At 42.6% G+C, this 24,555-nt stretch overlaps 2 protein-coding genes across 3 annotated transcripts in view; one reads left to right on the top strand and one right to left on the bottom strand.

Annotated features, from left to right (window-relative positions):
- Positions 1 to 7,671, top strand: part of prickle1a (prickle homolog 1a) — a 23,116-nt gene extending 15,445 nt beyond the window's left edge. For both annotated transcript variants that reach the window (XM_072386210.1, XM_072386211.1), the window contains exons 2-8: positions 768 to 969; positions 3,080 to 3,193; positions 4,021 to 4,158; positions 4,989 to 5,192; positions 5,349 to 5,535; positions 5,627 to 6,493; positions 6,574 to 7,671. In XM_072386210.1, the coding sequence (XP_072242311.1) occupies positions 781 to 969; positions 3,080 to 3,193; positions 4,021 to 4,158; positions 4,989 to 5,192; positions 5,349 to 5,535; positions 5,627 to 6,493; positions 6,574 to 7,412 (2,538 nt within the window). In that variant the 5' untranslated portion in view covers positions 768 to 780 and the 3' untranslated portion in view covers positions 7,413 to 7,671. The remainder of the gene's footprint in view (positions 1 to 767; positions 970 to 3,079; positions 3,194 to 4,020; positions 4,159 to 4,988; positions 5,193 to 5,348; positions 5,536 to 5,626; positions 6,494 to 6,573) is intronic.
- On the bottom strand, positions 7,545 to 24,555 carry LOC140307364 (uncharacterized). The gene is made up of 10 exons (XM_072386213.1): positions 24,370 to 24,555; positions 23,721 to 23,787; positions 22,037 to 22,110; positions 21,603 to 21,830; positions 21,387 to 21,448; positions 17,796 to 17,855; positions 17,383 to 17,558; positions 15,036 to 15,112; positions 14,159 to 14,293; positions 7,545 to 9,049 (listed from the first exon to the last, which is right to left on the bottom strand). Coding segments are annotated over exons 2-10 (1,008 nt in total). The 5' UTR covers positions 23,722 to 23,787; positions 24,370 to 24,555; the 3' UTR covers positions 7,545 to 8,854.

The following is a 24,555-nucleotide window of genomic DNA, read 5'->3' as shown; positions in this document are numbered from 1 at the left end:
GGGAGAGAGCAAGCTTGTGGGTATTCCCCATATGGTGGCCCTGTCTTCTGGCCAGTCCTGTGTTTACACAGACCACAGGCTCAACTGATCAAGCCGGCATCAGATCCCATGTGGTGGCCCCTTGTGAGACACAGGATGATGTAGCTTCTCAGCAGAGAAAAACGATGACTCAGACCTAAATTACACAAATGACGTGAAACGTAAAGATTTAAGAGCCAGTGTCGTAAGTTGTTCCTACTTTTGTGTTGATGGCAAACTGAATAATGAGACAGCAAGAGGGCGTAAGCATGAGCGTGTTTCAAGTTTAATGTGTGTATTTATGAATAGCTTATTGCTTGTTATTCTCACTAAAATTAAATTGGACGTGACCTCACAAGGCTTTGGGAATTTCCTAATGGTTTCTACATCCACAAAAGCCACATGCGAAGGGAGGATGTTAAACTGCCACCACAATAGCAGTGAAAGGGTGTTTTTATGCAGTGAGACTCATCACCAGAAGTGAACCAAGAAAAGCTTGCTCAGATACCATATTGGGCTTTTGAGGGGGGGCTGTGAGCCTCACGAAAGAGGCGGTGGTGGTGTGATTCAGCGAGTGGTTAACTTTGGGTGGAATAGCACTGACATGAGAGAAAGGGATTAAATGGAGTGAGGATAGCATTCTACAGATGACGTAATAGCTTAATAAACATTAGATTTTTCTTATCTGTCAACCCCCATCTCATCCTCTCCCCTTTTCCCCTCTCTTTCCTTCTCTTTTCTTTGAATAGTAAAGAGAGTCCGATGAGCCTGGTGAGTGCAGCAAGGCCAGCGGCCAGCTTCCAGGGTGGAGCACGGCAGCGAGACTTTATGATGGAGCAGAAAGTTGGGAAGCTAACGTCTGGCTTCCAGCGCAGCTCCACGTCTGATGATGACTCGGGCTGTGCACTGGAGGAATACGCCTGGGTACCACCTGGCCTTCGACCTGAACAGGTAAGCAGATGATTGCCTACAAAGGACTGATGTTTTAAATTTTGCCTCCTTGAGCTGCACTCACAACAGCCTGCTTGGTTTGGCCCTCACCTACTACAATGAAGACATGACACCATCCTCTTTAACCGCGGTATCCATTTCATCACTTCACAAATCATTTCTTCCCCAAATCACCACAGTGAATAATGGTGTATCCCCTTGACACAGAATAAAAACAGTCCTGACCTGATTCATACACCCTTATAGCCCATTTGCCTGGCCCAGATAAATGGTATTCAGAACACGACAGAATAGAACCTCTGAGTCTCTAGAAAATGGCACCTATGGGACAGACAACATATTTCATAAGACCTGCTTGGTGTTATTGTTTAAGGCAAACTTGTCAGGCTCTACCAGGCAGCCACTTACAGCCAGGATGTATGTACTTTTATTCACAAATTGTGGTATGGCCAAGTCTGCTTGTGATTATCAAGGTTGAGGAAAACTGGGTGGGTTGAGCCTGCTGCCGCTGGCAGCATCAGGAATCAAGGGTCTGTCTTTTAACAAGGGCTGTTAGATGTGCCCACGGGGCAGCCAGTGTGATGTGGCACTTTTCCCAAATCTGCCGCATTTTTCCTCTTCTCTTTCTCTTGCTGGGTTTCTCTCCCGCTTCCTTTTTTGCTTGTTAAACAACACACATGGAAGTAATGAGTGGGTGATGGGCAAGAGATGAGAATGCAGTCACAGAGAGCCCAAAAGCCAAAACATGCATGGCCTTTTGTTTTTGGAAACACAAAGGTCAACTGTAATGCCTTTACTGCAGCCAATTCCCTAAATGGTCTGTGCATTAGGGGTCATCATTTCAGTGTAGAAACACATACGTCCCGGGTGATAGCTGACTGTTCCCCAGCCCTTAGGGAGCTGGATGAGGGGTAATACCAGCACGAAGATGTGCATAATTTATGGTGGCGATGATGGGGGTGTTGGAATGATTGTCAGGGTAAATTGCTCCCCCCTCCAGACGCCCAAAGCTGCAGGAAGTCCCACAGCACACAAGACAGGAACATCCCACCTCTTTATCTGGCTAAATGTAATAGCACCTCCCCTAATAAAGTTTAGATTTCAGTGGCCAATCACCAAGGGTCATGGTGCCACCATGACAGGGCTGCTTTTCATGGTCCTAGCGATCATGTGACTTAAAAAACCCCAACAACTTTTAAACTGATCTCACCCATTGACCTGTTTTGGCTAGTTTCGTACAGATTCATGAGGAAAAGTATTATTCCTAAGGCACCGATGAGCGCTATGAGCTGTTCTTTTGAAATTCTCACAAAAATGTCCAGCAAACTCTTGACTCCTCAAAGTCAGTCTTCCATACATTTTTACACAGTGCTGTCCCAGAATAGGTCTTACCACAGTTGAACGAGTTGGCTCTCTGGTTCCGGGGGAAAAAAGATATTCTGCTTGTAAATGTTGGAGCATTGTGTGCAGGATGTCAGAGTTAGGTATATTGCTGCTTTTCCAGTGAGGAAACTTTGGGTTTATATGTCACAACTTCCCCACCTTAAACAATAGCATAATTTCTTGCATTTATTCCCACTTAAAGATGAAACTATGTGACCAAGAAATCCTAAATATTATAAAGTCATAGGGTAACTATCCAAATAAAGCCAGATATACAGTAGTGTGTCAAATTTACACTTTCCACTTATAATATTGAGCAGGTTTAGGGGTTTCATTTGCTCATTAGAAATAATGTATACCTATCTTTTTGCTATTGTGGTCAAATAGGTACCTGGTAAAAGCTGCAAAACTATAAGTGGTTCAATCTGACAGAAATTGGCCTAAAAAATATCTGCAGAATTAAAATATCCAATTTAGCATAATTTCAAACTCTGAAAATATCACAAGAAATCCCAGTGTTGAATTATTTAAAAGCTGAAGATGTATGCATTTACAGTTTCATAAAAGTTATTTGTGGACTTTGTGAATTTCTTGGGTAAAAATTCATCCGCTCAGGAAAAAAAAGAAAGACAGGCCCTAATATACGCTCAGAATGAAAGAACAAATTAGTGAAATTGTATACTGTGGACGGATTTCAGCTGTCACATGTAAGCTATGATTTGTCCAGGTCCAGTTGTATTTCTCCTGCCTGCCCGAGGATAAGATCCCCTATGTCAGCAGTCCAGGAGAGAAGTTCAGGATCAAGCAGCTCCTCTACCAGCTGCCACCACATGATAACGAGGTGAGAATATTTCACATGCATGTGTGCAAGTACAATACATCTCGTCCCAGCGGGTCCTGTCAGTTACATTAGAGCTGCAGGAAATGATCCACTGTACATTTTGTTTGTGCAGCTGCATCTCTTGCTGCCTACAATCAGGGCTTGAAGCTTCTCTCCATGCCATCTCAATGTGAGCCCTTGGCATTCACGTCGACATCTCACCGGGGGATTTTTTTGTTCCGCAATCTTGTCGACATGTAGTGTGGGCACAATGCGACTTTTGACTTGATGAGTTTATGATGTTTGCTGGGAGCCCCCACCAGCAGGATTCCTGTCATAGCAGTGGTTTTTACGAGGACTGCTCAGCAGGAGAGAGGGATGCTGGTTGAAAGAGACTTTATGTGATGCCACCACCACAGTGGCACCACTGTTCGCCTTTGGCTGTTTTCTCTTCCTTTGTTGCCCATCCTCTTGATTTCACTCTAAACACAGGCCTTGTTTGTGTAAACGGCTGCTTTCCCTCTTGTTAAGACTTTGGAAACATCAAAACGTCTCTGTTGTAAAAATAAGCCTCTCAGTCACAGACTGTGGGTGAAGATCTGCTGGGCTGTAAGAAGGGCAAGCTGGGGTCAAAAGTTGCTTTTATTCAGCATGCTCTGGTATGCACACGGCACTCCTTCATACTTACAGAAGTTTAGAACATCAGTTACCAACATTCCTGCAACAGGAGCTTTCAATGGGCATTATATGGAAAGACCACATCAATTTATATCCCATCTGGCTTTTTTTTTTTCCAGAATGAGAGCTTAAGAGAAGTTTTATCAATAACTTTTCATCTCCTTTCCCAGATTCGTTATTGCCAGTCACTCAGTGAGGAAGAGAAGAAGGAGCTACATATGTTCAGTGTCCAGAGGAAGAAGGAAGCACTGGGGAGGGGCACAGTGAAGCTGCTGCCCCGCAATCTTCTGAGCAGCGTTTGTGAGCATGTAAGTCGTATGCTTCCTTTACAATACGCGATAGTGGTAAGAAGCTGCTTTGGAATCAAGGACTTTGTCCATATTCTTTTAAAACACAAAACCCTGCTTTAGCTGTTGTACCAAAAGGGGGAATTTACTTAAGTCTTTCGTCTGTGCATGTCCATCAGTGGTATTTGGCTAATCTGGAACCACTTTTAACTTAAACCCAAAGGGAAAGCTGGAAAAAAAAAGGGGCAGCGTCAGCGTCATGCTGTTTAACAGATCAATCAAAAGAAGTTCACAAATTGCAGCCATGCACACTAAAACATCTAAGCTTGCTCAGTGGCCTGCATTAGCTCAGCACGGTCGGTACCTTTAAATCAACAGTTAAGTTATAGCTCAACTGGGCCATTTAATTGGACAACTGTCCTCGTCCCAGTATACAAGCACCGTAGTGGAATCAATTTGCTTACTGTTTCACTTAGTATTTTCAATGACCTTTTCGCAGTTATATGGTGCCCATAAACCGATATTAAAACAGAGTTCCAATGATGTAGCTTTTGACGACACACCCACAATTCTCAAAGAGTGTTTTCTCCGTTCTGACAACCTGGTCTATCCAAATCTAAGTTCATTTGAAAAAGCACGTCCTCATAGGATGTATTTATGAGGAAGAGAAATACTTCACTTCCGTAATAGTTTTGATACACATAAAACATGTTTACCCCTTCATCAACAGAGCAAATGAACTTGGAAGGCATGTGGGCAACTAGGGCTTAAAGCCAAATCTGTGCCTGTGCATAATTTGTTTAATGTCATAGGATATGCTATAATCGACTAATCCCGTCTGTTGATCGCAGTGTGGTGAAAGCGTCAACGGTGGGGAAATGGCGGTGTTTGCTTCAAGGGCGAGTCCCGTGCTGTGCTGGCACCCAGCATGCTTTGCCTGCTCCACATGCAGCGAACTGCTGGTGGATTTGATCTACTTTTACCATGACGGAAAGATCCACTGTGGAAGGCACCATGCTGAGCTACTCAAACCACGCTGTTCAGCCTGTGACGAGGTAAAACCACAAGCGTGAAATACAGTGCGGAGAAGGAAAATGATCTGAAGTTTATGATCTTGAAGAATTCCTCTTGAATTGCGATGACATTTGTCTTCACTGTGTTCATGGGGAAAAACCAACCAACTCATCTATTATATATGTCTTTTTCCACAGATAATCTTTGCTGATGAGTGCACAGAGGCAGAGGGTCGCCACTGGCACATGAAGCACTTCTCCTGTTTCGAATGTGAGACCATTCTGGGTGGGCAGCGGTATATCATGAAGGACGGCAGGCCATACTGTTGTGGCTGCTTCGAGTCTCTCTATGCAGAATACTGTGAGGCCTGCGGGGAACACATCGGTAAGATGAGAAGCTTTTCTAGAGTTTCCATTTTCTTTCAAATGGCAAAATGTATACTTTTTTGACAACCTCAACATTTCCTCTTTTCTAGGTGTCGATCATGCTCAGATGACCTACGATGGGCTCCACTGGCATGCCACTGAGTCTTGTTTCAGCTGTGCCCAATGTAAGAGCTCTTTACTTGGTTGCCCCTTCCTTCCGCACCATGGTCATATTTACTGCTCCAAGGCCTGCACTCTTGGGGAAGATGTGCACGCCTCTGACTCTTCTGATTCGGCCTTCCAATCTGCACGCTCACGTGAATCCCGCTGCAGCGTCCGTTTGGGCAAGAGCAGTCGCTCGGCCGACCAATGCAGACAGTCGCTCCTCTTTTCACCATCTGTCAACTATAAGTTCCCTGGCTTAAGTGGAAACGCTGATGACACCCTGACCAACAAGCTTGCTCACACGACCTTATCAGATGAGCATTTATGGAGGGGACGGGATGAGGAGACTGAGGCACTTGAAGACCAGGACGAGGAGTGGGCTGAGCATGAAGACTACATGACTCAGCTGCTGTTAAAGTTTGGTGAACATGGGGTCTTTCAGCAAGCCAATGACTCTAGACCCACAGATTTCTGGATCGCTGAAAAGGATGTCAAATCAAAGCATGAGTCCCCGAAAACTGGCAGCGGTGGACAAGGAGGGAGGGGTGGATTGGTCAGTAAGAAGTACCAGGCTGACAAGTACTGGGCGCAGTCACAGGATGGACTAGGGGACTCTGCTTATGGTAGCCATCCAGGACCAGCAAGCAGCAGAAAAATCCAGGAGCTGGAGCTGGATCACGGGTCTGGAGGTTTCCATGGAGAGGAGCCACGGTGGTATACCGACTCTTTAGAGTGCATCACTGATGAGTTCAAGAAGACAGATCAGAGTGTCCATGACTCCATGGAGTCACTTGCTCTCTCTAATATTACTGGTGAGTAGACAGAACTTGACACATAAGATTAGCTTGAGTTTACTTGGAAACATTTTCTAATCGTTTTCTTTTCTGTTTAGGGGCTTCTGTATGTGGTGATTACATAGCTAGACCTCAGGTATATTCCCTGCAAGGTCTCCATGAATTTGAGACAGAAGACTGTGAGAAAACAAGTAATATGGGCACCATCAATTCTTCCATGTTGCATAGAAGTGAAAATTCCCTAAAGAGTCTTGAGCAGGAGGAAGAAGTGGAAGAGACTGTTCCAGAACAAGAAGTACCCTTGGAGGACCGGCCCAAACCTCATGTCCCTGCCATTAGGAGGACACGTTCACAATCTAGGCCCCAACAAGTCAAATTCTCTGACGATGTGGTGGACAATGGCCATTACGGTGGTCTTCCATTGCGTCAGCCCCCAATGAGTGAACGGACTCGACGGAGAGTGTACCACTTTGACGAGCAGAGCCAGAACATTCAATCCGGTCGCCATAATCACCATCACAGACGGCGTCGCAGTCGCAAGTCTCGCTCCGACAATGCTCTCAACATTCTACCCAAGGAGAGAGCGCCGATGTGCTACAAAGTGGACCACAGGGGAAGTGCGATTGGCTCAAAAGGGCACCAACCCTTCCATGGTCACCAGCCAGACCACAGGTTACAGGGTCCAGCCACCGGGAGGTTCCTGGGGCTGTATGCCGATGATGATGACTGGTGTTCTACGTGTTCTTCTTCATCCTCTGATTCTGAGGAAGAGGGCTTTTTCCTGGGTCAGCCCATTCCTCAGCCCAGGCCCCACAGACATTACTACACTGATGACTTGCCCAGCCCTGTAGCAGGCATGTCATCTCCTCCTTATGACCAATGGACCAAGTCCAAAAAGAAAAAAGGCCACAAAGGGAAAAACTGTATCATTTCATAAGCTTTACTCTCCTGAGCTTCATGTAATGCTGCCGCTCACGTCTCTTTCGTTTAGTGTTTGAAATAAAATAACAGTTTGCTTGCTTTTAAATGCTTTGCAGCACACGGTTTACCAAAGGTAGTGTAAAACACAATTCATAGGTCTCTGTGGAATTACAAACTACCCTTAGAATAACACATATTTATGAAAAAACAATCTAAACTTGTTTATTTAACAATGCAGGTATATGTATATTTTGTAGAATTAAAACACACACACACACACACACACACAAAAGAAAAAAAAAGGAAACAGGATGGTTATTTTTGTACTGTTGACATGCTTTGTATTGAAATGGCATTAACATTAAACTATTGGTAGTTGGTACGGAGCCATTTTATATGAGTAAAAAAAATAAAAATGACAAATTACCTGTGACCCAAGGTTTAAATCTCTTAGCCTCCAGGCTTGTGTGGCTAACATAGAAGCACAGCGTGTATTACATTGCTTGGTTGAGCGGTGTATTTATGGGTCATTGTATTGTAAGCAATTCAACATAATCTGTATAAATGTACAAACTGGAGTAGAAGGCAAAGATAGGTGGTAATTGTAATAAAAATCTCTCTTTCTCTATGTATACATGATCAGTATTTGTTTTATTATTTTCATATTTTTTTTAAGGCCTCACATTCTATTTATAAAAGTCAATCTGTCATTCGAAAGATAAAAATCACAAGCAACTCAATTTCAACTAAAAACAAGATAACAATGCATAAACCATAGTGTGCGTTTCATCTTACAGACAGCACTTCGCTTGAGAAATGCCACAGAGTGCAACCCTTTGATGCCTGTTTTTACACTTGTGTTAATTGCACTTGCAGCCAAAGAAGCGAGAAATGAACATTTATTACAGGAAATACCACAACGAGGATAAAATAGCTTGAGCGACGTGACTTACTCAAGTTATCTGCCAGTGCTCTGATCAGCGGGATTCCACAGTAAGGACCATCGAGCCTCTGGCTGGTGGAACGATTAAAACTTGTAACTGGGATCGTGTCCATTTGTCACCTGAAGTGTGGACATTTGATGGTTTTGAAGGTAACTGATAGTAAAACACAGATGATCGAGTAAATTGTCGGTGTTTAAAATGACTTTTGCTTTTCATTGCACGTCCTTTTTGGCTACACATAACACTGAAACTGTAACATCATTTGTTTCATCAGTTATCAAATCTAGTCTCATTACCCTCCCCCAAATATTCTTTTTATAACACATTATTTTAAAAAAAACAAACATTTTTTTTATAATAAATTCCTATTATTAGACAACACAAAACGATAAAAAATGTTACAAGTGAAAAACTTTGGATACGTGGTTAAATGAACTCCACTGTGACAATTTTCCACTTATTCAAGAAGCAAGACGACAGTCCAGCGTCACCTCAGCGTTGCACAATGCGCAGGTTACGGCGAGGTCTCCGACTGCTCTAGTATCTCGTCCAGCTCCGTTATGAAGCTCTTAAGGGCATCGAGGCAGCGCTGTTGGATCTCCAACAGGTTCTCATCCAGTGAAGCTTGCAGTAGGGTTTCCAAACCGGGTTCCTTGGCCACCAGCATCTTCACCACTGTGCGGAATGTCTCGCAGTCTTGCCTGTAATGCTGCACATCAGACAGTCGCATCAGGAATGCAAATGTTCATTTTGACACAATGGGGTAAACCATGATGGAAAAACAAAGGCACATTACGGATAAATTACGAATATCTCCACTGGCGTAACTGTGCCTTTATTTTAAAGGCTGAACACTAAAACTCGTTTTTTGCTTGTTCGTGGTTAGCATAAATGTGCTTCATGCATTTATAGTTACAACTAATAAACCAAGGTTAGTATGTTGTGTTACACACTCGGCAGGAGCAGCAAACGCAAGTAAATAATTATGTATTTGTTTTGTAAGATAATTAATTGCTTAACTTCATGGTTAAATTTTCTCAAACGTATATCCATACTCTAAGACAATTTAGAACTATTCTAGAACCATAATGGCTTGATTTTAGTATCTTTCGTAAAAGCTGACTCTCAAAGTGTAACTGGGACTGAGTAACAAGAAATACAAGATTGCCGACCCAGTTGGGAGCCATCAGCCTTACCAAATCCTAGTCCAAATTTGATTATATAAAACAAAAATGTCTGGGTTTCTCTGTTAAAGCTGCTGCCCCCGCGACCCGACCCTCGGGTAAGCGGCAGATGATGGATGGATGGATGGATAAAACAAAAACGTTTCACAATAAAACACAGCTGAAGTCTTACGGTCAGCAAACAAGACAGAAAAACCCACCTGTATCACAAAAAGCACAGGAAATTTATGTATTGTTTTAATGGCCCAAAGACCAAAGTTTTAACTGACCACACACGCGAGGCTCTGTGTCAGACAGCTGTTTGGATTCTGTGAACCGACTCTTGTCCAACTTCAAACTTAATGAACACAGCTCTGGTTTTACTGATGTATTCCGCGAAACAGGTGTGTGAATGAGAGTATATGAGCCTATTCAAGGGCATGTCTGTCCAATAAGAAAAAGGGACATGAGGTGTCAGAGTTTGTTGGTGGTGCTGTAGCATTCTTTCACACCACTCTGCAACAGGCTTTCACATCCCTCTCGGATTTTACTGCAGACCCAAAACGGCTGTTAAGTTCTTTATTAAGAGTTCCAGGTGCAAGCTCGCAACATCTTTATCACCTGGGGATAAAAAATAAAAAAAAAGCCACAGCCCTTCATGGAAGGCGCTGAGAGGTTTAAGGCTACGCCAGCAGGTCAAGGAGCAGTATGGGACATCAGAGACTCAGCCTCAATTCTCTATCACATCTACTCATAACAGCCTGTTCAATGCAACAGCACATCAGCTTTGCTAACTTTGAAGAGCAAAGTGCTACCTGTCAACCTTAAATCAGTATCCGTGGTTAAAGTGATTGTGAGGTTAACCGGTTACACCGTTATATTCCAGGGTTTTGTCAGGAAGGGGGAATTTTAAAGCCACAATTCCCGTTTCTTTGCCCAGATACATATTAGGTCATGTGTGTCTGGGCTAAATCGAACTTCCATCATTATATATCATGAGTACGAGAGCCGGTTTAAATCCGCCGTCCGACGACCTCACAAGAAAAAGTCTTGAAAATATACATTTTTTGGATGTTATTGCGGAAATGAAAAGGAGGTGAACCAACTGTACTGTCTGTGAGGTTTTTAAAAACACAATCAAAATGTGAGAGAGCTCAGACGGGTGGGGCCTGAAACACACAGAAAAAGGTCAAAGAAACAAAAACGATGACGTTCAACGTGGAACAATATGGATGGAAGCCGTTCACCACATGGGAACCATCCACTGTGTTTACCAGTAAAAGAAAGGCCCCGTGTTTAGCAAAAGCCTCCAAAGAAAAATAATAAGGACACAACTTGAAGAGAAGGGGAAAAAAATCCCAGATGATTCTGTGTAGGGGTGTATGTGTGTGCGTTAGACTGGAGCCAGAGCATAGACGGCTTATAATAAGATGTCGATGAAGCCGCCTTGACGTCAGACGCTGGTTTATGAACCATTGCTTTGAAGCCTCAAGTTGGGAATTCGGCCATCCACCTCTTGGCATTTTTATGGCAAGAAAAGACAGAGCTGCAGAGTCACACTAAGCTAAATATGCATCTTTCAGGCCTGAGATCAACTTAAACATCTAAATATTTTCAAAATGACCACCAGCACACTGATCACAAGAAGCGAATCGAGCCATCAACACCATGGCAACGTTTGGGAAAAATCTCCTGGCTAAGTATTCAATGCGAGAAATGACTGAATGGGAGTCCATAGGAGCCAGGAATGTCTCTGAACTCAGCATCTAGAGGATGCAAGTGGTATCATACTATCAGACTTTTTCTCACTGGTTTCATGTTTCAGGCCCCGCGGCTACCTTAATCTACGGTGTACGGTCTGTGGGCCACCGTGGGCTGGGAAACTTTGTGTGAACCGGTAAAAAACTTCACACAAATCTTGGTAGGAGAGAGTTAACGCTTTTCATTTCAAACTCTACTTCGATAATTACAACGATGAATTAAAAAAAGAATAAGCACAGCCGCGAGCCACTCTGGCTCTTGTCGTTTCCTTCCTCTCTCCCCTTGATGATCCCAAGCGGAATTAGCTGCGGCATGTTAAGATCGTTCACTCGATTCCCTTCGTTCGTTCTTGCATTCTTCACCAAACGTCTATGCTGCGGAACATGTGTCTGAAACAGTATTTGCCAAGTCTATGTTGCAGGAGGGTAAAATACCTATTGTAACTAAATTACAGCAATACAGGTTATTGACACTGAATAGCAATAGGAACACACACACACACCCACACACACACAAAAGGGAAGGCCAGTCAAGTCAACTCCGACAGAAATATCCCAGACTGTGGGAGATGTTTGGACTCACGCAGATGCTTTCATGTCTGCAGATCTTGTCAAGCGAATTTGCGGCTCCACGTAATGACAGTGTTCAGTGTGACCACAAGGAAGTGAGACACTCACAACACGTGTGGCCAGCTGAGCTCAGGGTCAGCTTCAATCAACAGTGTATGTCTTCCTACAATATGTCCCATTTTTTTTGATTCTGAATCATTTCTGTCAACTCATTTCAGTTCAATGCAGCCAAACCTTGAACGGTTTTCACACCACTACGCCTCCTCGTTTTAACAAAGAAAATAAACAAAGCAGCGTTTGGTAGAGGGAGAAATAAAGTTTGGGGTTTTACAATGTAAGAGGAAACATAAATGAGAGGCTAAATGAGACACAAACATGTGCAAAATGTGCATTTGTGCGAGATTAAAAGCATCAGCGTACATTTTGTTTGTGTGTTTTGCAGCCTAACTATAGAACAAAATGTTTCCTTTTTTACCTGAGCACTCTCTTTTGACTGTGACAAATGTTTGCAGCAAGGTTCTGCCCAGGTTTGCTCCTTGGAATGTTAGCCACCAGCTGATCTTACAGCCCGATACTGTGAGGCCACACAGGTCGGACCGGAGTCCCAAGAGAAACGGCAACACTAGGAACCTTAAAGAGGAGCCACAAAAATGGGCTTCTATCCAAATCGGATGTTTGTGGAGGTCCAAATTGTGAACATGCTGACTGGAGAGTGCGATTGAGCACCAGGTTGGGGGGGAGGTTCAGGGTTTGAGTGAGATTATACATACGGCTCTCACATGGACATTTAGTGAGGGTCTGTTCAAATGAGCGCTGATGCAGGCGGGGGTTCCGCATAATAAGGGAAGTAGGGTAATGACTTGAGGGCTGGTACACATTAGGGGATATTAAAAGAGCCATTTTAATCACTCAAGCTGCAAACCGGACCTCTCAGTGGTGGGGCTAATAGTTGAAATGGATATGTTTCATTTGCTCTGATTGAGATGATGAATGGTCCTCTCTGAAAATCATTCCCAGGCACTTAGCTACATTGCATCGTTTCTGTGGCGTTGCTCTCGTTTTCACAAATTTGCTCTGTGGTCAGCCTCAAGCCGAGTACACAGCTCCGCTGGCACAACTGCACCCAAGAAAAACAAGCGTGATGTATTGTAATGACAGTTTATTTCGTTATTTCGTCATGAGCCCAGAAGTAAACTACCAGTGAATTTGTTTTAAGACGTGGTTGATACCTGAAACAGCTGCAGTCGTATGTGTAATCCCAAAAAGGTCAAAGTACAAAAAAACAACAATTGAAACTCTCATGACTATGAAAACTATGATGTAGACAAAATAGAGGCCAAAACTTTGCTGAAAAAGTCAATTTGACCAAAAAAAAAAAAAAAAAGGTGGAGTACACCAACCTAACTGCAGCAGTTCTTTCAAACTAGTTTGCTCTGCCCCACCACCTGATCTGCTCCCATCTGGCAATCTCCAGCAGCAGCAGCAGCAGCAGATCAGTGTGTGTTTAACTGAGCCCGGGGCAGATGTTACAGCAGAGACACAGTCGGGCTTTCTGCTCCTCACCGCACCTGTAGAAGAAGCTGAAAATGGCAGGGTAAGCACTAATGCCAAGAGATGTACCACGCTGTGGGTGGGCCGCCTGCATCCTGCAGGGCAATTCCTGCCCCGCTTCAACGGGAACAGATAAGTGGTACTGTAGTGTAACGTGATGAAGAGGAGGGAAATAATGCAACTCCAAATAGCAGGCCACAAGAGGCGTCACGTCCTGAGGAGCTGAGGACTTTTCTGCTGATTCATCCTCCTTTTTGGCAACAAAAGCGGTTTCTTAAATATCATGGGCGGCAAGCTAAGGCATATTTAAACACCTATTACATCAGTTCGGTGCCCCAAAACATACCATATTTGGAACGGCTCGTGATTCACTGAACACTGAACATCCTCTGTAAACCCAGCGGATGGAGCTCAGTGGTACGAGCCTTCCTGGTCTCCAGAGGTACCGGCTCACGAGTGTTTATTGATGACAGAAGACGGAAGCAGCGGGATAGTTTCTGCACAGATTCAGTCAAGTGCAGCAAAGTCAAATGCGCATGGATGGTGCTTCATATCTCAGATGGACAACGGCCCCAAAAACCCACTGTGAAAGTGACCCAGGAGCTTTTTCAGCTAAAAAAAAAAAAAGAAGATGTTTCTCTGCATTTCAAGATCCTGAAGACAAAACTAAAGGCAGAAAGATTTGTAAAGTTGACAGTTAAGAGTAAATTATGTTTACGCATTAGCCAAAAAACGGATCTAGAGGATTCACAAAATTGGAACAAATATCATTACCTTCTCAATTTCCAGAGCTTTAGCCTCTATGGCCTCCAACCGGCGAGCCTTTAAGTCCTCCTCTGGATTTTGTTTTGGCTCCATGCTGGCAGCCGTCGCTTCCTCCGACTCTGCCACAGATGCTGAAGAGTTTTCCTGGGCAGGCCAAAGGTCAAGGGTTAGAGCTGAGGTCGCCGAGTTTAGAAACCGGCTCCGATTTCAAAGTGTTTCAAATAGAGACAACTCTGCTCTTTTACAGGTGCCGAGTGCTTGTTTGCATATGTGTGTCATTATGCGTGCTGCATGCCAATGATACGCAGGCACGAGGTAAACATACAGACACAATCCTCGTGATGTATGTGATGTATACAAGATGATGACAGCCTACGATCACAGTAACACAAATACATATACCGATGGTTTTTTTTCTTCATTTCTTTTAGCGCACAAGGGTGAAAACAAGGTACTTTTATTTCACTTTCTCTGAATCAAAGTGACATGACCACCACATTATCATGTAGTTAAAAACTATTAGTGATCTTAAAGCGACCCGATGACCTAAGGAGAGTTATGACAATTACATGGTGCAAAGATTTTCTAGATGCTTTTCGTGAAGACACAAAGATGTAAGTAACATTTCCCTGTTGAACGTCTATCTCAATCCACAAGAAAACAGTGTGTCATTTCTTTTGGAAATAAGCATTTTGAAGCAAACTGTCTCTGGAAATACAAATGTGGTCAAAATATGCAGTTACAGAATATTTGTGCAAGTCATGGCTCACATTAAGAAGGATTTATCTTCCTATTGTCACATTAGGAGCAAATGCCATATGGCTGGTGCAAATTAATTGCGCTTTACTTAATGCGAATGTAGCGTGCATTAAAATCCAGGCGTTACCTTTGAAGATACCGAACTGTGAGAAGAATCCTCCACAGAGCTGCTGGGAGTGTGGCTCGACACCACGCTGGGTTTATCTACGGAGACAACATCACGAAAGAGCAATGAGCTGAACAGCAGACGGCCATCCTCACCAGAGTCATGGTAAATACAAAGCTCTGACAGACCGCTACAAAAAGTAGGCGATAGAAGCAGGAAAAAAAAAACACACAAGTGTGGCCGCAGCATTGTTTTAATTAACTTTCCTTTGTATTAAAGCGGAGCCCGGGGCACCATCCTGGTGGGTCATGGTCTGGAACACAGGCAGCGTTAACTGCAGTGTCCTCGTACAAAACTGGGAAGGGATCTCTGCTTTGATTTATCCTCAAACATCAAACAACCCCTCGCATATCTCTGAACAATCATCGAGTGAGGCAGAAGTCTATAAATCACAGTTGTTTGGTTTTTGTGCACTTCAATTGTTTGACTTGCCCTACAAAAGTGGTTATGCAGTTCTGATGCGCCTACACTGAAATGCTGTCCTCATTTGGCAGAAAGGTCTTGATTTGCTGGAAATGTTTTGCAGTAATCAGAGTGATCAGAGGTAAAGGGTCATCTGAATCGCTCTGATTTTGTGCTCCTCAGATGCCACTTTCACCAAGACTGTAGTACATCTGGATACACTGATACTGTGGTTGTGTGCATAAACAAACAGCTCTCCAAAGGCCAAGGCTTGCGTCAACCAAACAATGCAGTGACGTTTCGCCGAAAAAGCACAATGGTTCCGAGCTGTTACAGCTGTTCCTTCGCTAATACAGTTTGGGAAAACAGCAAACAGAGCCCTTTATCCTCTGTAAAATGACATAGGACACAGTTCAGCTCAGCGGAGGACTCAGGAGCACCCCTCCGTCATGTAAATCAGAAACTCTGTTGATCTATATTGGACAGGAGTTGTAGGAAAACCCCAATTTCCCACACTAGATTTCGTTCAAAGTACCCCGATTTCTTCGCCATATTCAGCATACGGCTAACCAGCAGAGTTTTACCGTTTCCACGTTAAAAAGGTTTTGGAGAACAGCTGCGTGCTGCACTTAAACCGAGGTGAACTACGGTGAACTAAACACGCTTTTCCAAAGCCAACCAGTAAGTCTAAATCCTTAAAGTTTGCTATCGCACAAAACCCAGTGTCGAAAACACTTGTGACAAAGCATAAATCGCACCAGAAGCAATAATCTAGCATGGATAAAAAGAATTACAAACTGATATTTTAAAACAACTCCTGTGCCAGTCAAACCCATTTTCGTCTGCTTGTGCTGACCTAGTTAGTATCCCAGATAGGAGCGGAGGCCCCACTGCTTTTTCATTTTCAAAAGCAACACAAGCTCAGAAATTCATTTATGCATCTTAGAACACACTAAACTCACCAATGAATAATATTCCTTATGTCTGATAACTGTAAAAATGAATAAAGTTTAGACACCTTAAAAAAAAAGACAATAGAAAGTGTGTAAAATAACAGAATCCGGAGACATCGTTAAGTCGGCGTGTTAACTACTTTCTCGCTAAAGAAAAGGTCAGGTTCTGAATCCAAAGCCAAACCAGCCCAATAAACCAAGAGTATCCTTTTTTTCCCAGCCTCTAAAAGTGTGGATGTGTGTGTGGCGTTTGTGTAATTAACATCCCGACATGTCGCAGCACACCCTGACCCCTCACATTACACGCCTGCTCTGAAAAACAGATGCCTCACCTGGAATGGCTTAATTCCTTTAGTCGTTTTAATTATACATACGTCCTTCGGAAAAAAAAAGGGAAAATTGTTTCCACCGCTGTCATTACAGAGGGCGGGCAAAAAGCTAACGCTTTATTAGGGAAGTGTACCTTATCAATCCCATTGTGTACATGCTTTTAGTTGTTTTTTCGCTGTGGCCAATCGCCAAGTGTCAGGTAGTTCAAAGAGGTGCTTTGTTATTAGAAGTCATAAAACCCATCAGTGCGCCAGGTCAGACGGTCAAGACCATTAATGGCGGGTCTGTGCGCAAATCTAAAATCAAAGACAGATTCACTCGAGATTCACTGACGCAGGTTTGACTTTTTTTCCCGAGGCTTTTCTCAGCCGCTTGTGGATTTTTTGTTTGAAGTACGTGAAAGAAACAAAAATCGAACGCAGATAGCAGTGTGATCTCCAAAGGTGTGAGAAACTGGTTTTATTCAAAGTGCGACAGGCGAAGGGAAACTGTGGATTACAGCGCTGCTGCTGCTGCATTTAAAGGGACTGTTCCTTCGCCCCATCAGTTTCAGGTTGTGAGTGCGGCTTTATTAAATCCATTAACCGGAGCTGACTGACATCTGTGAAGGACGAAGGACTTACGCTTCTGTTGTGTCTGCTTGTGGGCGTGGCCTTTGTCCTTGTCGGGAGAGACGCTCTTACTGGTGGCGTTTGAGCCTGAGCGGCCACTCGGAGGTGGCTGGGCTCCCCTCCTTACAGGAGAGCGGTCCCGTGTGATTACCAAAGACTTAGAGCTCCTGTAGTCCTCATGGTCCTCTCTATAAAAACAACAGACACAATCCCCTAAATCCAGACAGCCTTTCCTGTGTTATAATTTGTGTTGGAGCATCTATCAATTGACTGGGTCTTACTACCGCCTCATTTCTAAATGCATAAAATATAATAATATATAAATCAGACAGCGTATTCTTAAGAAGGGTAAGGAGTTTGGTAATGTAACTGTAAGCTAGAACATTTTCGGGACGTGAGGGGACTTTTTTTTGCCCAGCACCAACCTTGGAGGAGCGCCTGACCCTCGACCTCTCTTGCGGAAATGTGGAGCTCTGCTGCTGCTCCTGAAAACAGGAAAAAAATATATAGATTCAGATTATAGATTCTGCCCTCGCTGTGATCCGTCTTCAGCTCCCTGCTCGAGCCTAAATATGGAGATAAAGTTAGAAAGTGTGTTTTGGATCATGTAACATCGTTTTTTTAAGGACTCGAGGCACAACTCGGTGTTCGTTACCCTTAAATATCACGATTACCCAAAGTCAAAGCATCTGAAAAGCATCCTTTAGATCTAAAAAGCATTAAACAGTCCAAAGGCACCTGGCTGTTATGACCTCTGCTTGAACTCAAGACACATCTTGCACAAAAAGCAGGTCTAACAAGGCCTCGTACTTTTACGACATCACGGTCTGTTTGAAGTAGCTAAGACTTTGCCTGCCATTTACTAAACAATAAATTGCCTTTCGGGAGGTGCAGCCGTTTTTCCAAATAAACTGGAAATTGTGTGAAATGTGTAGAAAGGCACAAAGCAGTTTTTTGTCTGTTTTTTTTAAGTATCAGTCAATTTTGACGGGGTTCATCACTTTGTAAAAGATTGTGTGGTTCAACAATTTATGAACAACGTTTAAAATTCAATCTGTCTTTATTGATATAGTGTGTTCTTAAGCTAAATGCAACTTAAGAGTGCTTTATAAAGCAATAAAAGACGACAAGCAAAGAAAAGGACAGAAATATTTAAAGATGCAAATGAATGACAACACAGATAAAAAGCAATTAACAGTAAAAATCAACAAAGAGCATCAAAACAATGCAAATTTGCAAACAAAAGAAAAAGAATAAAGAAAAAAAAAGGGCTAAAACTATACGTTGTGGAAATGTTCTCATTTCTCTACAAGATAAGAACAACGAAGGTGCGTTTTGTGCCTTATTCCTCGTGTCCTTATTTCGATAACAAGTCTAACACAGCAGCTATCGAGCGACCTCGTCAGCTTCCGTGAGAAGATGATCTGCTCACACAGTGAAAGGTGAAGGTCAGGAACGACTTCCATGAGAAAACATGCAGAACTTTCCCATGCGCTCATTTTCCCTCACACATAAAAGACAAGCAAATCTGAATATTAAAAGAGGTAGAGCAAAATTACAAAGGATTTCTATAGATCTGGAGTAAACACAAGAAATAAAGTTTCTTAAGTTTACTTCAAATATATAGACATAGATATAGATTCTGGGGAAATCTTGAAACACAAGGAACTAGACAGAAAACGTGTACCTAATGAGAGCTGCATAAGAGCCTCAGGCAGCACTTGCTCGTGACGACTACATACGAGGAAAAGCACTTTTGAGAAAAATGACAACAAGCCAAGACAGCTTTAGTAAACATAAAGACACCAGATGATTGTTTTAAAAATTTCTGCTTATTGTTGCTTGTTTGAGGCTGGATTTTGTTGAGGTGAACCTGTACCTCTTTCCGAGTCCGTTGATGCAGTGAAGGAGGAAGACAGAGGAGACGATATAAGAATCAACACAGTTTTATTTGCGCAGTTTGCAAAGTGCGGAGAACAGTTCAGTACACCACATGCGAACAGCACAAAGTACGGAAAAGCTCTGTCTTTGTCTAGGGGTGTGATGTTATATAGACTTGAGTTCAGTCTCCGCCTTATGAGATGTGTGTGCGTCAATATCTTGTCTCTTCCTCTATGTGTGTGCGTGTGTGTACTGGTATAAGGCGTTACTTTCAGAAGACCGTTGTGGGTGCGGTCCTAGTTTCACAACATGTCTTTCTCAGAGATATCTCCATATAAAGCTGTTTTGCAACCACGGAAATGAGCAAGCCGGTTATAAGGCTATCCCCACTCACAGTACCTAATGAGAGCTGCATAAGAGCCTCAGGCAGCACTTGCTCGTGACGACTACATACGAGGAAAAGCACTTTTGAGAAAAATGACAACAAGCCAAGACAGCTTTAGTAAACATAAAGACACCAGATGATTGTTTTAAAAATTTCTGCTTATTGTTGCTTGCTTGAGGCTGGATTTCTAGTGAAGCTAAGGGCTTAAGACTTTACCCGACCCTTTGCCAACAAGGATGGCCAAACGCTTTTTAATGGCTTCTGTACACATTTCAAATCTGGCAAACATGCAGCCAAGTAACGAAAAATAAATAAATAACAAGCACTGGCACGGCGGATAGATTTTTTTATGGTGATTTAGAGCTTGAAAATATATATAAATTTAAAAAAAAAGAAAGAAAAGAAACAAGGTATACATGTATGTGGGATGTGCCCGTGGGTGTTTGACTGAAGAGGGAGTGGTCCAGCTGTTTTTCCTCTCAGGATGGGGTAAAGGTTGGGGTTTGGGGTGGGTTTAGCTGAGTGAGTAGACACTAGTGCCCTTTGTCCCCTTTTTTGGCCTCGTATGACTCTTGGAAAGGGGGGGCCTGAACCTAAAAGCTGTCGGTATGTAAAAGGCTTGAGCAAAAGATGAATGTCTGTTCATGCAGTCGTTCTAACTGCTGGACCTGGCTGCTCTGAGCGGGGTCTCATTTCACTCAGTAATTGAAATATGATTCTTGTGTACAGTGCTGTGCAAAAATCTCAAGCAACCTGTAATTTCTTACAGGTTGCTTCCTTTCTTCGTAAAATGGGAAAAGCGAGCAGGGATTTTTATTTTTTTTTTTTTAAAAACATGAAAAAAAACAATCGGCAAAAACAAAGTTTATCCAATTCTTATGACGTTCAAAGTCAAATTTGGTATGACCACCTTTATTCTTCAATCCTTCACGGCCTGAATCCTCTAAGACAAACATTCTTGGAATAGTCCTCCTGGCTTCTTGAAGAACATTCCTAAGCTCTTCTTTGGATGCTGGCTGCCTTTTGTTCTCTACTGCTACAATAACGTAGAGGTTTGGGCTCTGGGGAAGATTCATAACTCCATGAGACCTGTTGCCAATGATTTTCAGTCCAGTTCTTGTTTCATTTGGAATACCTCAGCCTTTTCTCCTCGTTTCCCTTCGTTAGGAATGGCTCTTGACAGCCACCCTTCCACGGAGACCATTTCAAATGAGGCTTCAGTGAACAGGAGACGGATCCAGATGCATCTCTCAGGTCCTCTTTCAGGGCTGCCACTTCGTCATATGTCTTCCACTTGTCCCGGTTTCTTCAGATGTTTTAAGACCACACTGCACAAGGTGCTGAGTTTTGCCAAGTTTACAGAAAACTTCCAAGAGCCTGGGGGACTATCGCTCAGGAACACTTTAAAAGACGGAGAAAAAGACTGGCTCCTTGGAAGCCAATTACATGAAATGAGGGGTGGCATGAGACTTTTGTGCAGTACTGTAAACCTCATATTTTCCAAAGCCACTTGTCTTTTATGACAACTTTTAATAGTGAATGTTACATTATTTACTATTAGGTAAATGTTAAGAGTAAAAGCAAAGAAAGCCACAAGCTATACAGGCCATTAAATGTTGGCCAATCTCGTTTAATTTCCTGGTCAAAGAGCAGCACTCTGATGCCATCTAGTGGTCACTCTAGTGAATTACACAACAAATAATACCTCGGCTAGAACCAGAAGCTGCCGGTAAGAGAATCTGTGAATTACCTGGAGCTTAACTGATGCCTCAAATCGTCTCTGCTGTAATATTGTGAAGAGTACGGGACCTCCTGAGAAACACATTTAAACCATTTTAAGTAATTTTTACATGGGTTGGAATCATATCATCCAGTCATATTTCAGCTTGATGTGATTTGCTTTCAAACCTTTCACACACACCACAGATTTAAGCTCATAATCCACGCCTTTGGGGGGTTTCCTTACATTTCGGGGAGGTGAGGAATTTCTGCGGAAACTGCTGTAGCTGGGCTTTTCGTCAAAGTGTCGCTCAGTAGACGCATAGCTCTCTTCGCCGTGATATCCTCTTGCATCCTGGTAGTTTCGCGGACCACCGTACCACTGGTCATCATCAGATCTTCTCTCAAATTCTCCACCCTGCCGGGGCATAGAGCTCCTCTTTTCAACAATATTGACAACTCGATGAACCGTTACCTGAAACGACAAAGCATCATCACTGAAATTCCGGTACGTTGGCCTTAGCTGAAACGCAAGCGTAGCCTCTTAAATAGAAAATGTTCAACATGTTTGAGTGTGATGAGAACTGCATATAATATCAATAACAGTCCTTTAAGAGTGACTCGTAATGAGCAACTATCACCCTACCATGATGATTCAGAGCTTCAGACAGCTTTCCTTACCTCTCTTGCATCTCCAGATGAGAAATGCTCCTCATATGCCTCTCTGATTGATCTTCGACTGTTCGGATATGCCACTACATAAACATAAGAGAGAAGATAAATTAGTCGTCTTATGTGCCTTGAGTTGAACAGCTAAGCTGTAATTGTGGATCAAATTAAAAAATAATAATTATCAACCCATGAATTTATTCATCTATCTGTAATCAACAGTTTCCCTCATCTGTTATAGACGTTTTCATGTGACAATGTGATAAGATTTGCAACAGACAAAGTATCTAAAGCACTTTTTGAAGAATATAGACTGAACAGTTGTAGAATTAGTGCTGAAGAGATAAACAGTGTAACTGTGGTCAGATGCTCGATGCATTGCGCTCATCTTTTCCTAAATCCTTCAGATTTTTTCCACCCATTCTTCCATCATTTAAATTTTTTTTAATACATTTAATACATTTTTTTTTAATAAATCAAGTTAAGGAAAAGAGCTGAGCACCTGAGCCCGTTGTTCGAGTCTAAAATGAGTCTCCACCCATTTCTCGATGGGTTCAGAGAGGAAACCTCCTTTACTCCACACAGATTGATCTAATCTTGTTTTTTTCTTTTTGTCTAACATCTCATCTACAATGTTCACATTCATGCAACTTTAAAACATTCTGTTTTTAAAAAATTTAGATATAAAGTGTAGTTTCAAAAAAATTGTTAACAACTGTAAATGGACTTGTATAACGCTTTTCTAGTCAAACTGACCACTCAAAGCGCTTCTAACACTACACGCCACATTCACCCACTCACACATTCACCCACACTCATACATGTCACGCACGTCTTAAGATACACATCTTAACTACGTGCTTTCTACACATTCATACCCTTATGGATACATCAGGAGGCAACGTGGGGTTCAGTGTCTTGCCCAAGGACGCTTCGACATGTAGCCCGGGGAAGCCAGAGTCGAACCACCGACCTTCCGATTGGTGGGCGACTGCTCTTCCTCCTGAGCTACAGGTTCCCAGATGTCAGAAAGAAAGATGTCTTTACAGGGGCAACAAAAGTCTGGAAACGTTGTCTAGCTTAACTTAAAGAGGTTCATTTTCAGTAACAATGCAGGCTATCAAAAGAGAATCCCTAAGAAAACGAGTCACTCAGAAGAACAGATGGGAAGGGGCTCATCACTTCATGAAAGGGAGAAAAAGTAAAAATAAAAATGCAAGTGTTTCTCAGTTTTCAGATTCGGTGCATCTGTATTAATATCTGTACAAATGTAAGTTAAAACTCTATATACAGAAAGGCCATATAAACATAGATCCAGAAGCTGAGTCAACTTTTCTGGGTTTCAGTCAATTAAGGATGGAATCCTTGGGGTAAATAATGAGAGGTTAACGCACACTATGAAATGAGAAATAAAACAAAGGAGGCCTGAAAGGCTGAGCATCTGAAATCACAAATAAAGCACGAGATAGAAACATTCCACCTTTAAAACTGCAAACAAAAATCTGTCACCTCAACTCTCAAAAGCTTACAGTTGTGTTAAAAGAGGAAGTCACGCAACAGTGCCACCCAAGGCCTTCAGTTTGCAGTTTTCATACAAATAAAGGGTTCCTATAATCTGTTCCGGTTTCAGTCATTCAATTAACATTCTTCTTTTGACATCTCTGAGTGCAAAATACTATTTATCAATTTCACTTACTGTTGAAGGACCGATTTTAGATTCCCCGTCTTGTACTGCTAAGATGTCTCGGCTGAGAATCCCAACCCTATTAAAAAGGGAAAAGGGTTAGCCCTCATTCATCAGACTCAGTGTGGGCCTCTCAGACCAGCTCAGCATCAGCATCCAAACACAGTAAGGAAGCAAAGCAGCATGCAACATTTCAGCACCCTCACCACACATTTTCTTGGAAAACAAAAGCCTAAATGGACATCCTGGCTTTGTTTATTTTTATTATTATTTTTTTTTAAGCTGCTCCGCTCTTAATTGTATAAGATATTTGAAATCTGTGCAGGTTGTACATTTAGTTAATGCGTTCAACACCCATTAACTGGGACTACTACACGGCGAGCTGTGAGTGCTTCATACCCCTTTTTGCTGAAAAAAGATGAATAACTCTGTAGCTACACCATATTAAACTATCCCGAGCACCCCAGCATCTAAGGAGCTAATAAGGAGCTAATATAAATAGTCCGCACTATACTACGTTACATAGTCACTATGGCAACACGTTTAAGACATTGTGGCGTGCAACAAAGTGTAATGAATGTTTGAGAAAGCTGAATTAGCTTTGTTGTTAGCAAAGCTAGCTATTAAAAAAAAGGACATGAGGAAGTCAGAACAAACTCACCTAACAAAAATGTCAATTCTCTTCACCACCACGTTACATATTCCTCCTATCGAGCGGTAACTATATGCGACGTCAGTATTGCTTTTTGCTGACTTTCCCTTTCGTGTACATCAGAATAATATAGAAACACTGCAGAAACACCACCATTCACTACAATTCCTTCCTGCTCTTCTTCGGCGAAAAGCA

Source organism: Leuresthes tenuis, unplaced genomic scaffold, assembly GCF_036924035.1.
Source record: "Leuresthes tenuis unplaced genomic scaffold, fLeuTen1.0.hap1 SCAF_5, whole genome shotgun sequence".
Taxonomy (NCBI): Eukaryota; Metazoa; Chordata; class Actinopteri; order Atheriniformes; family Atherinopsidae; genus Leuresthes; species Leuresthes tenuis.
This window is presented reverse-complemented; position numbering and strand designations above follow the sequence as displayed.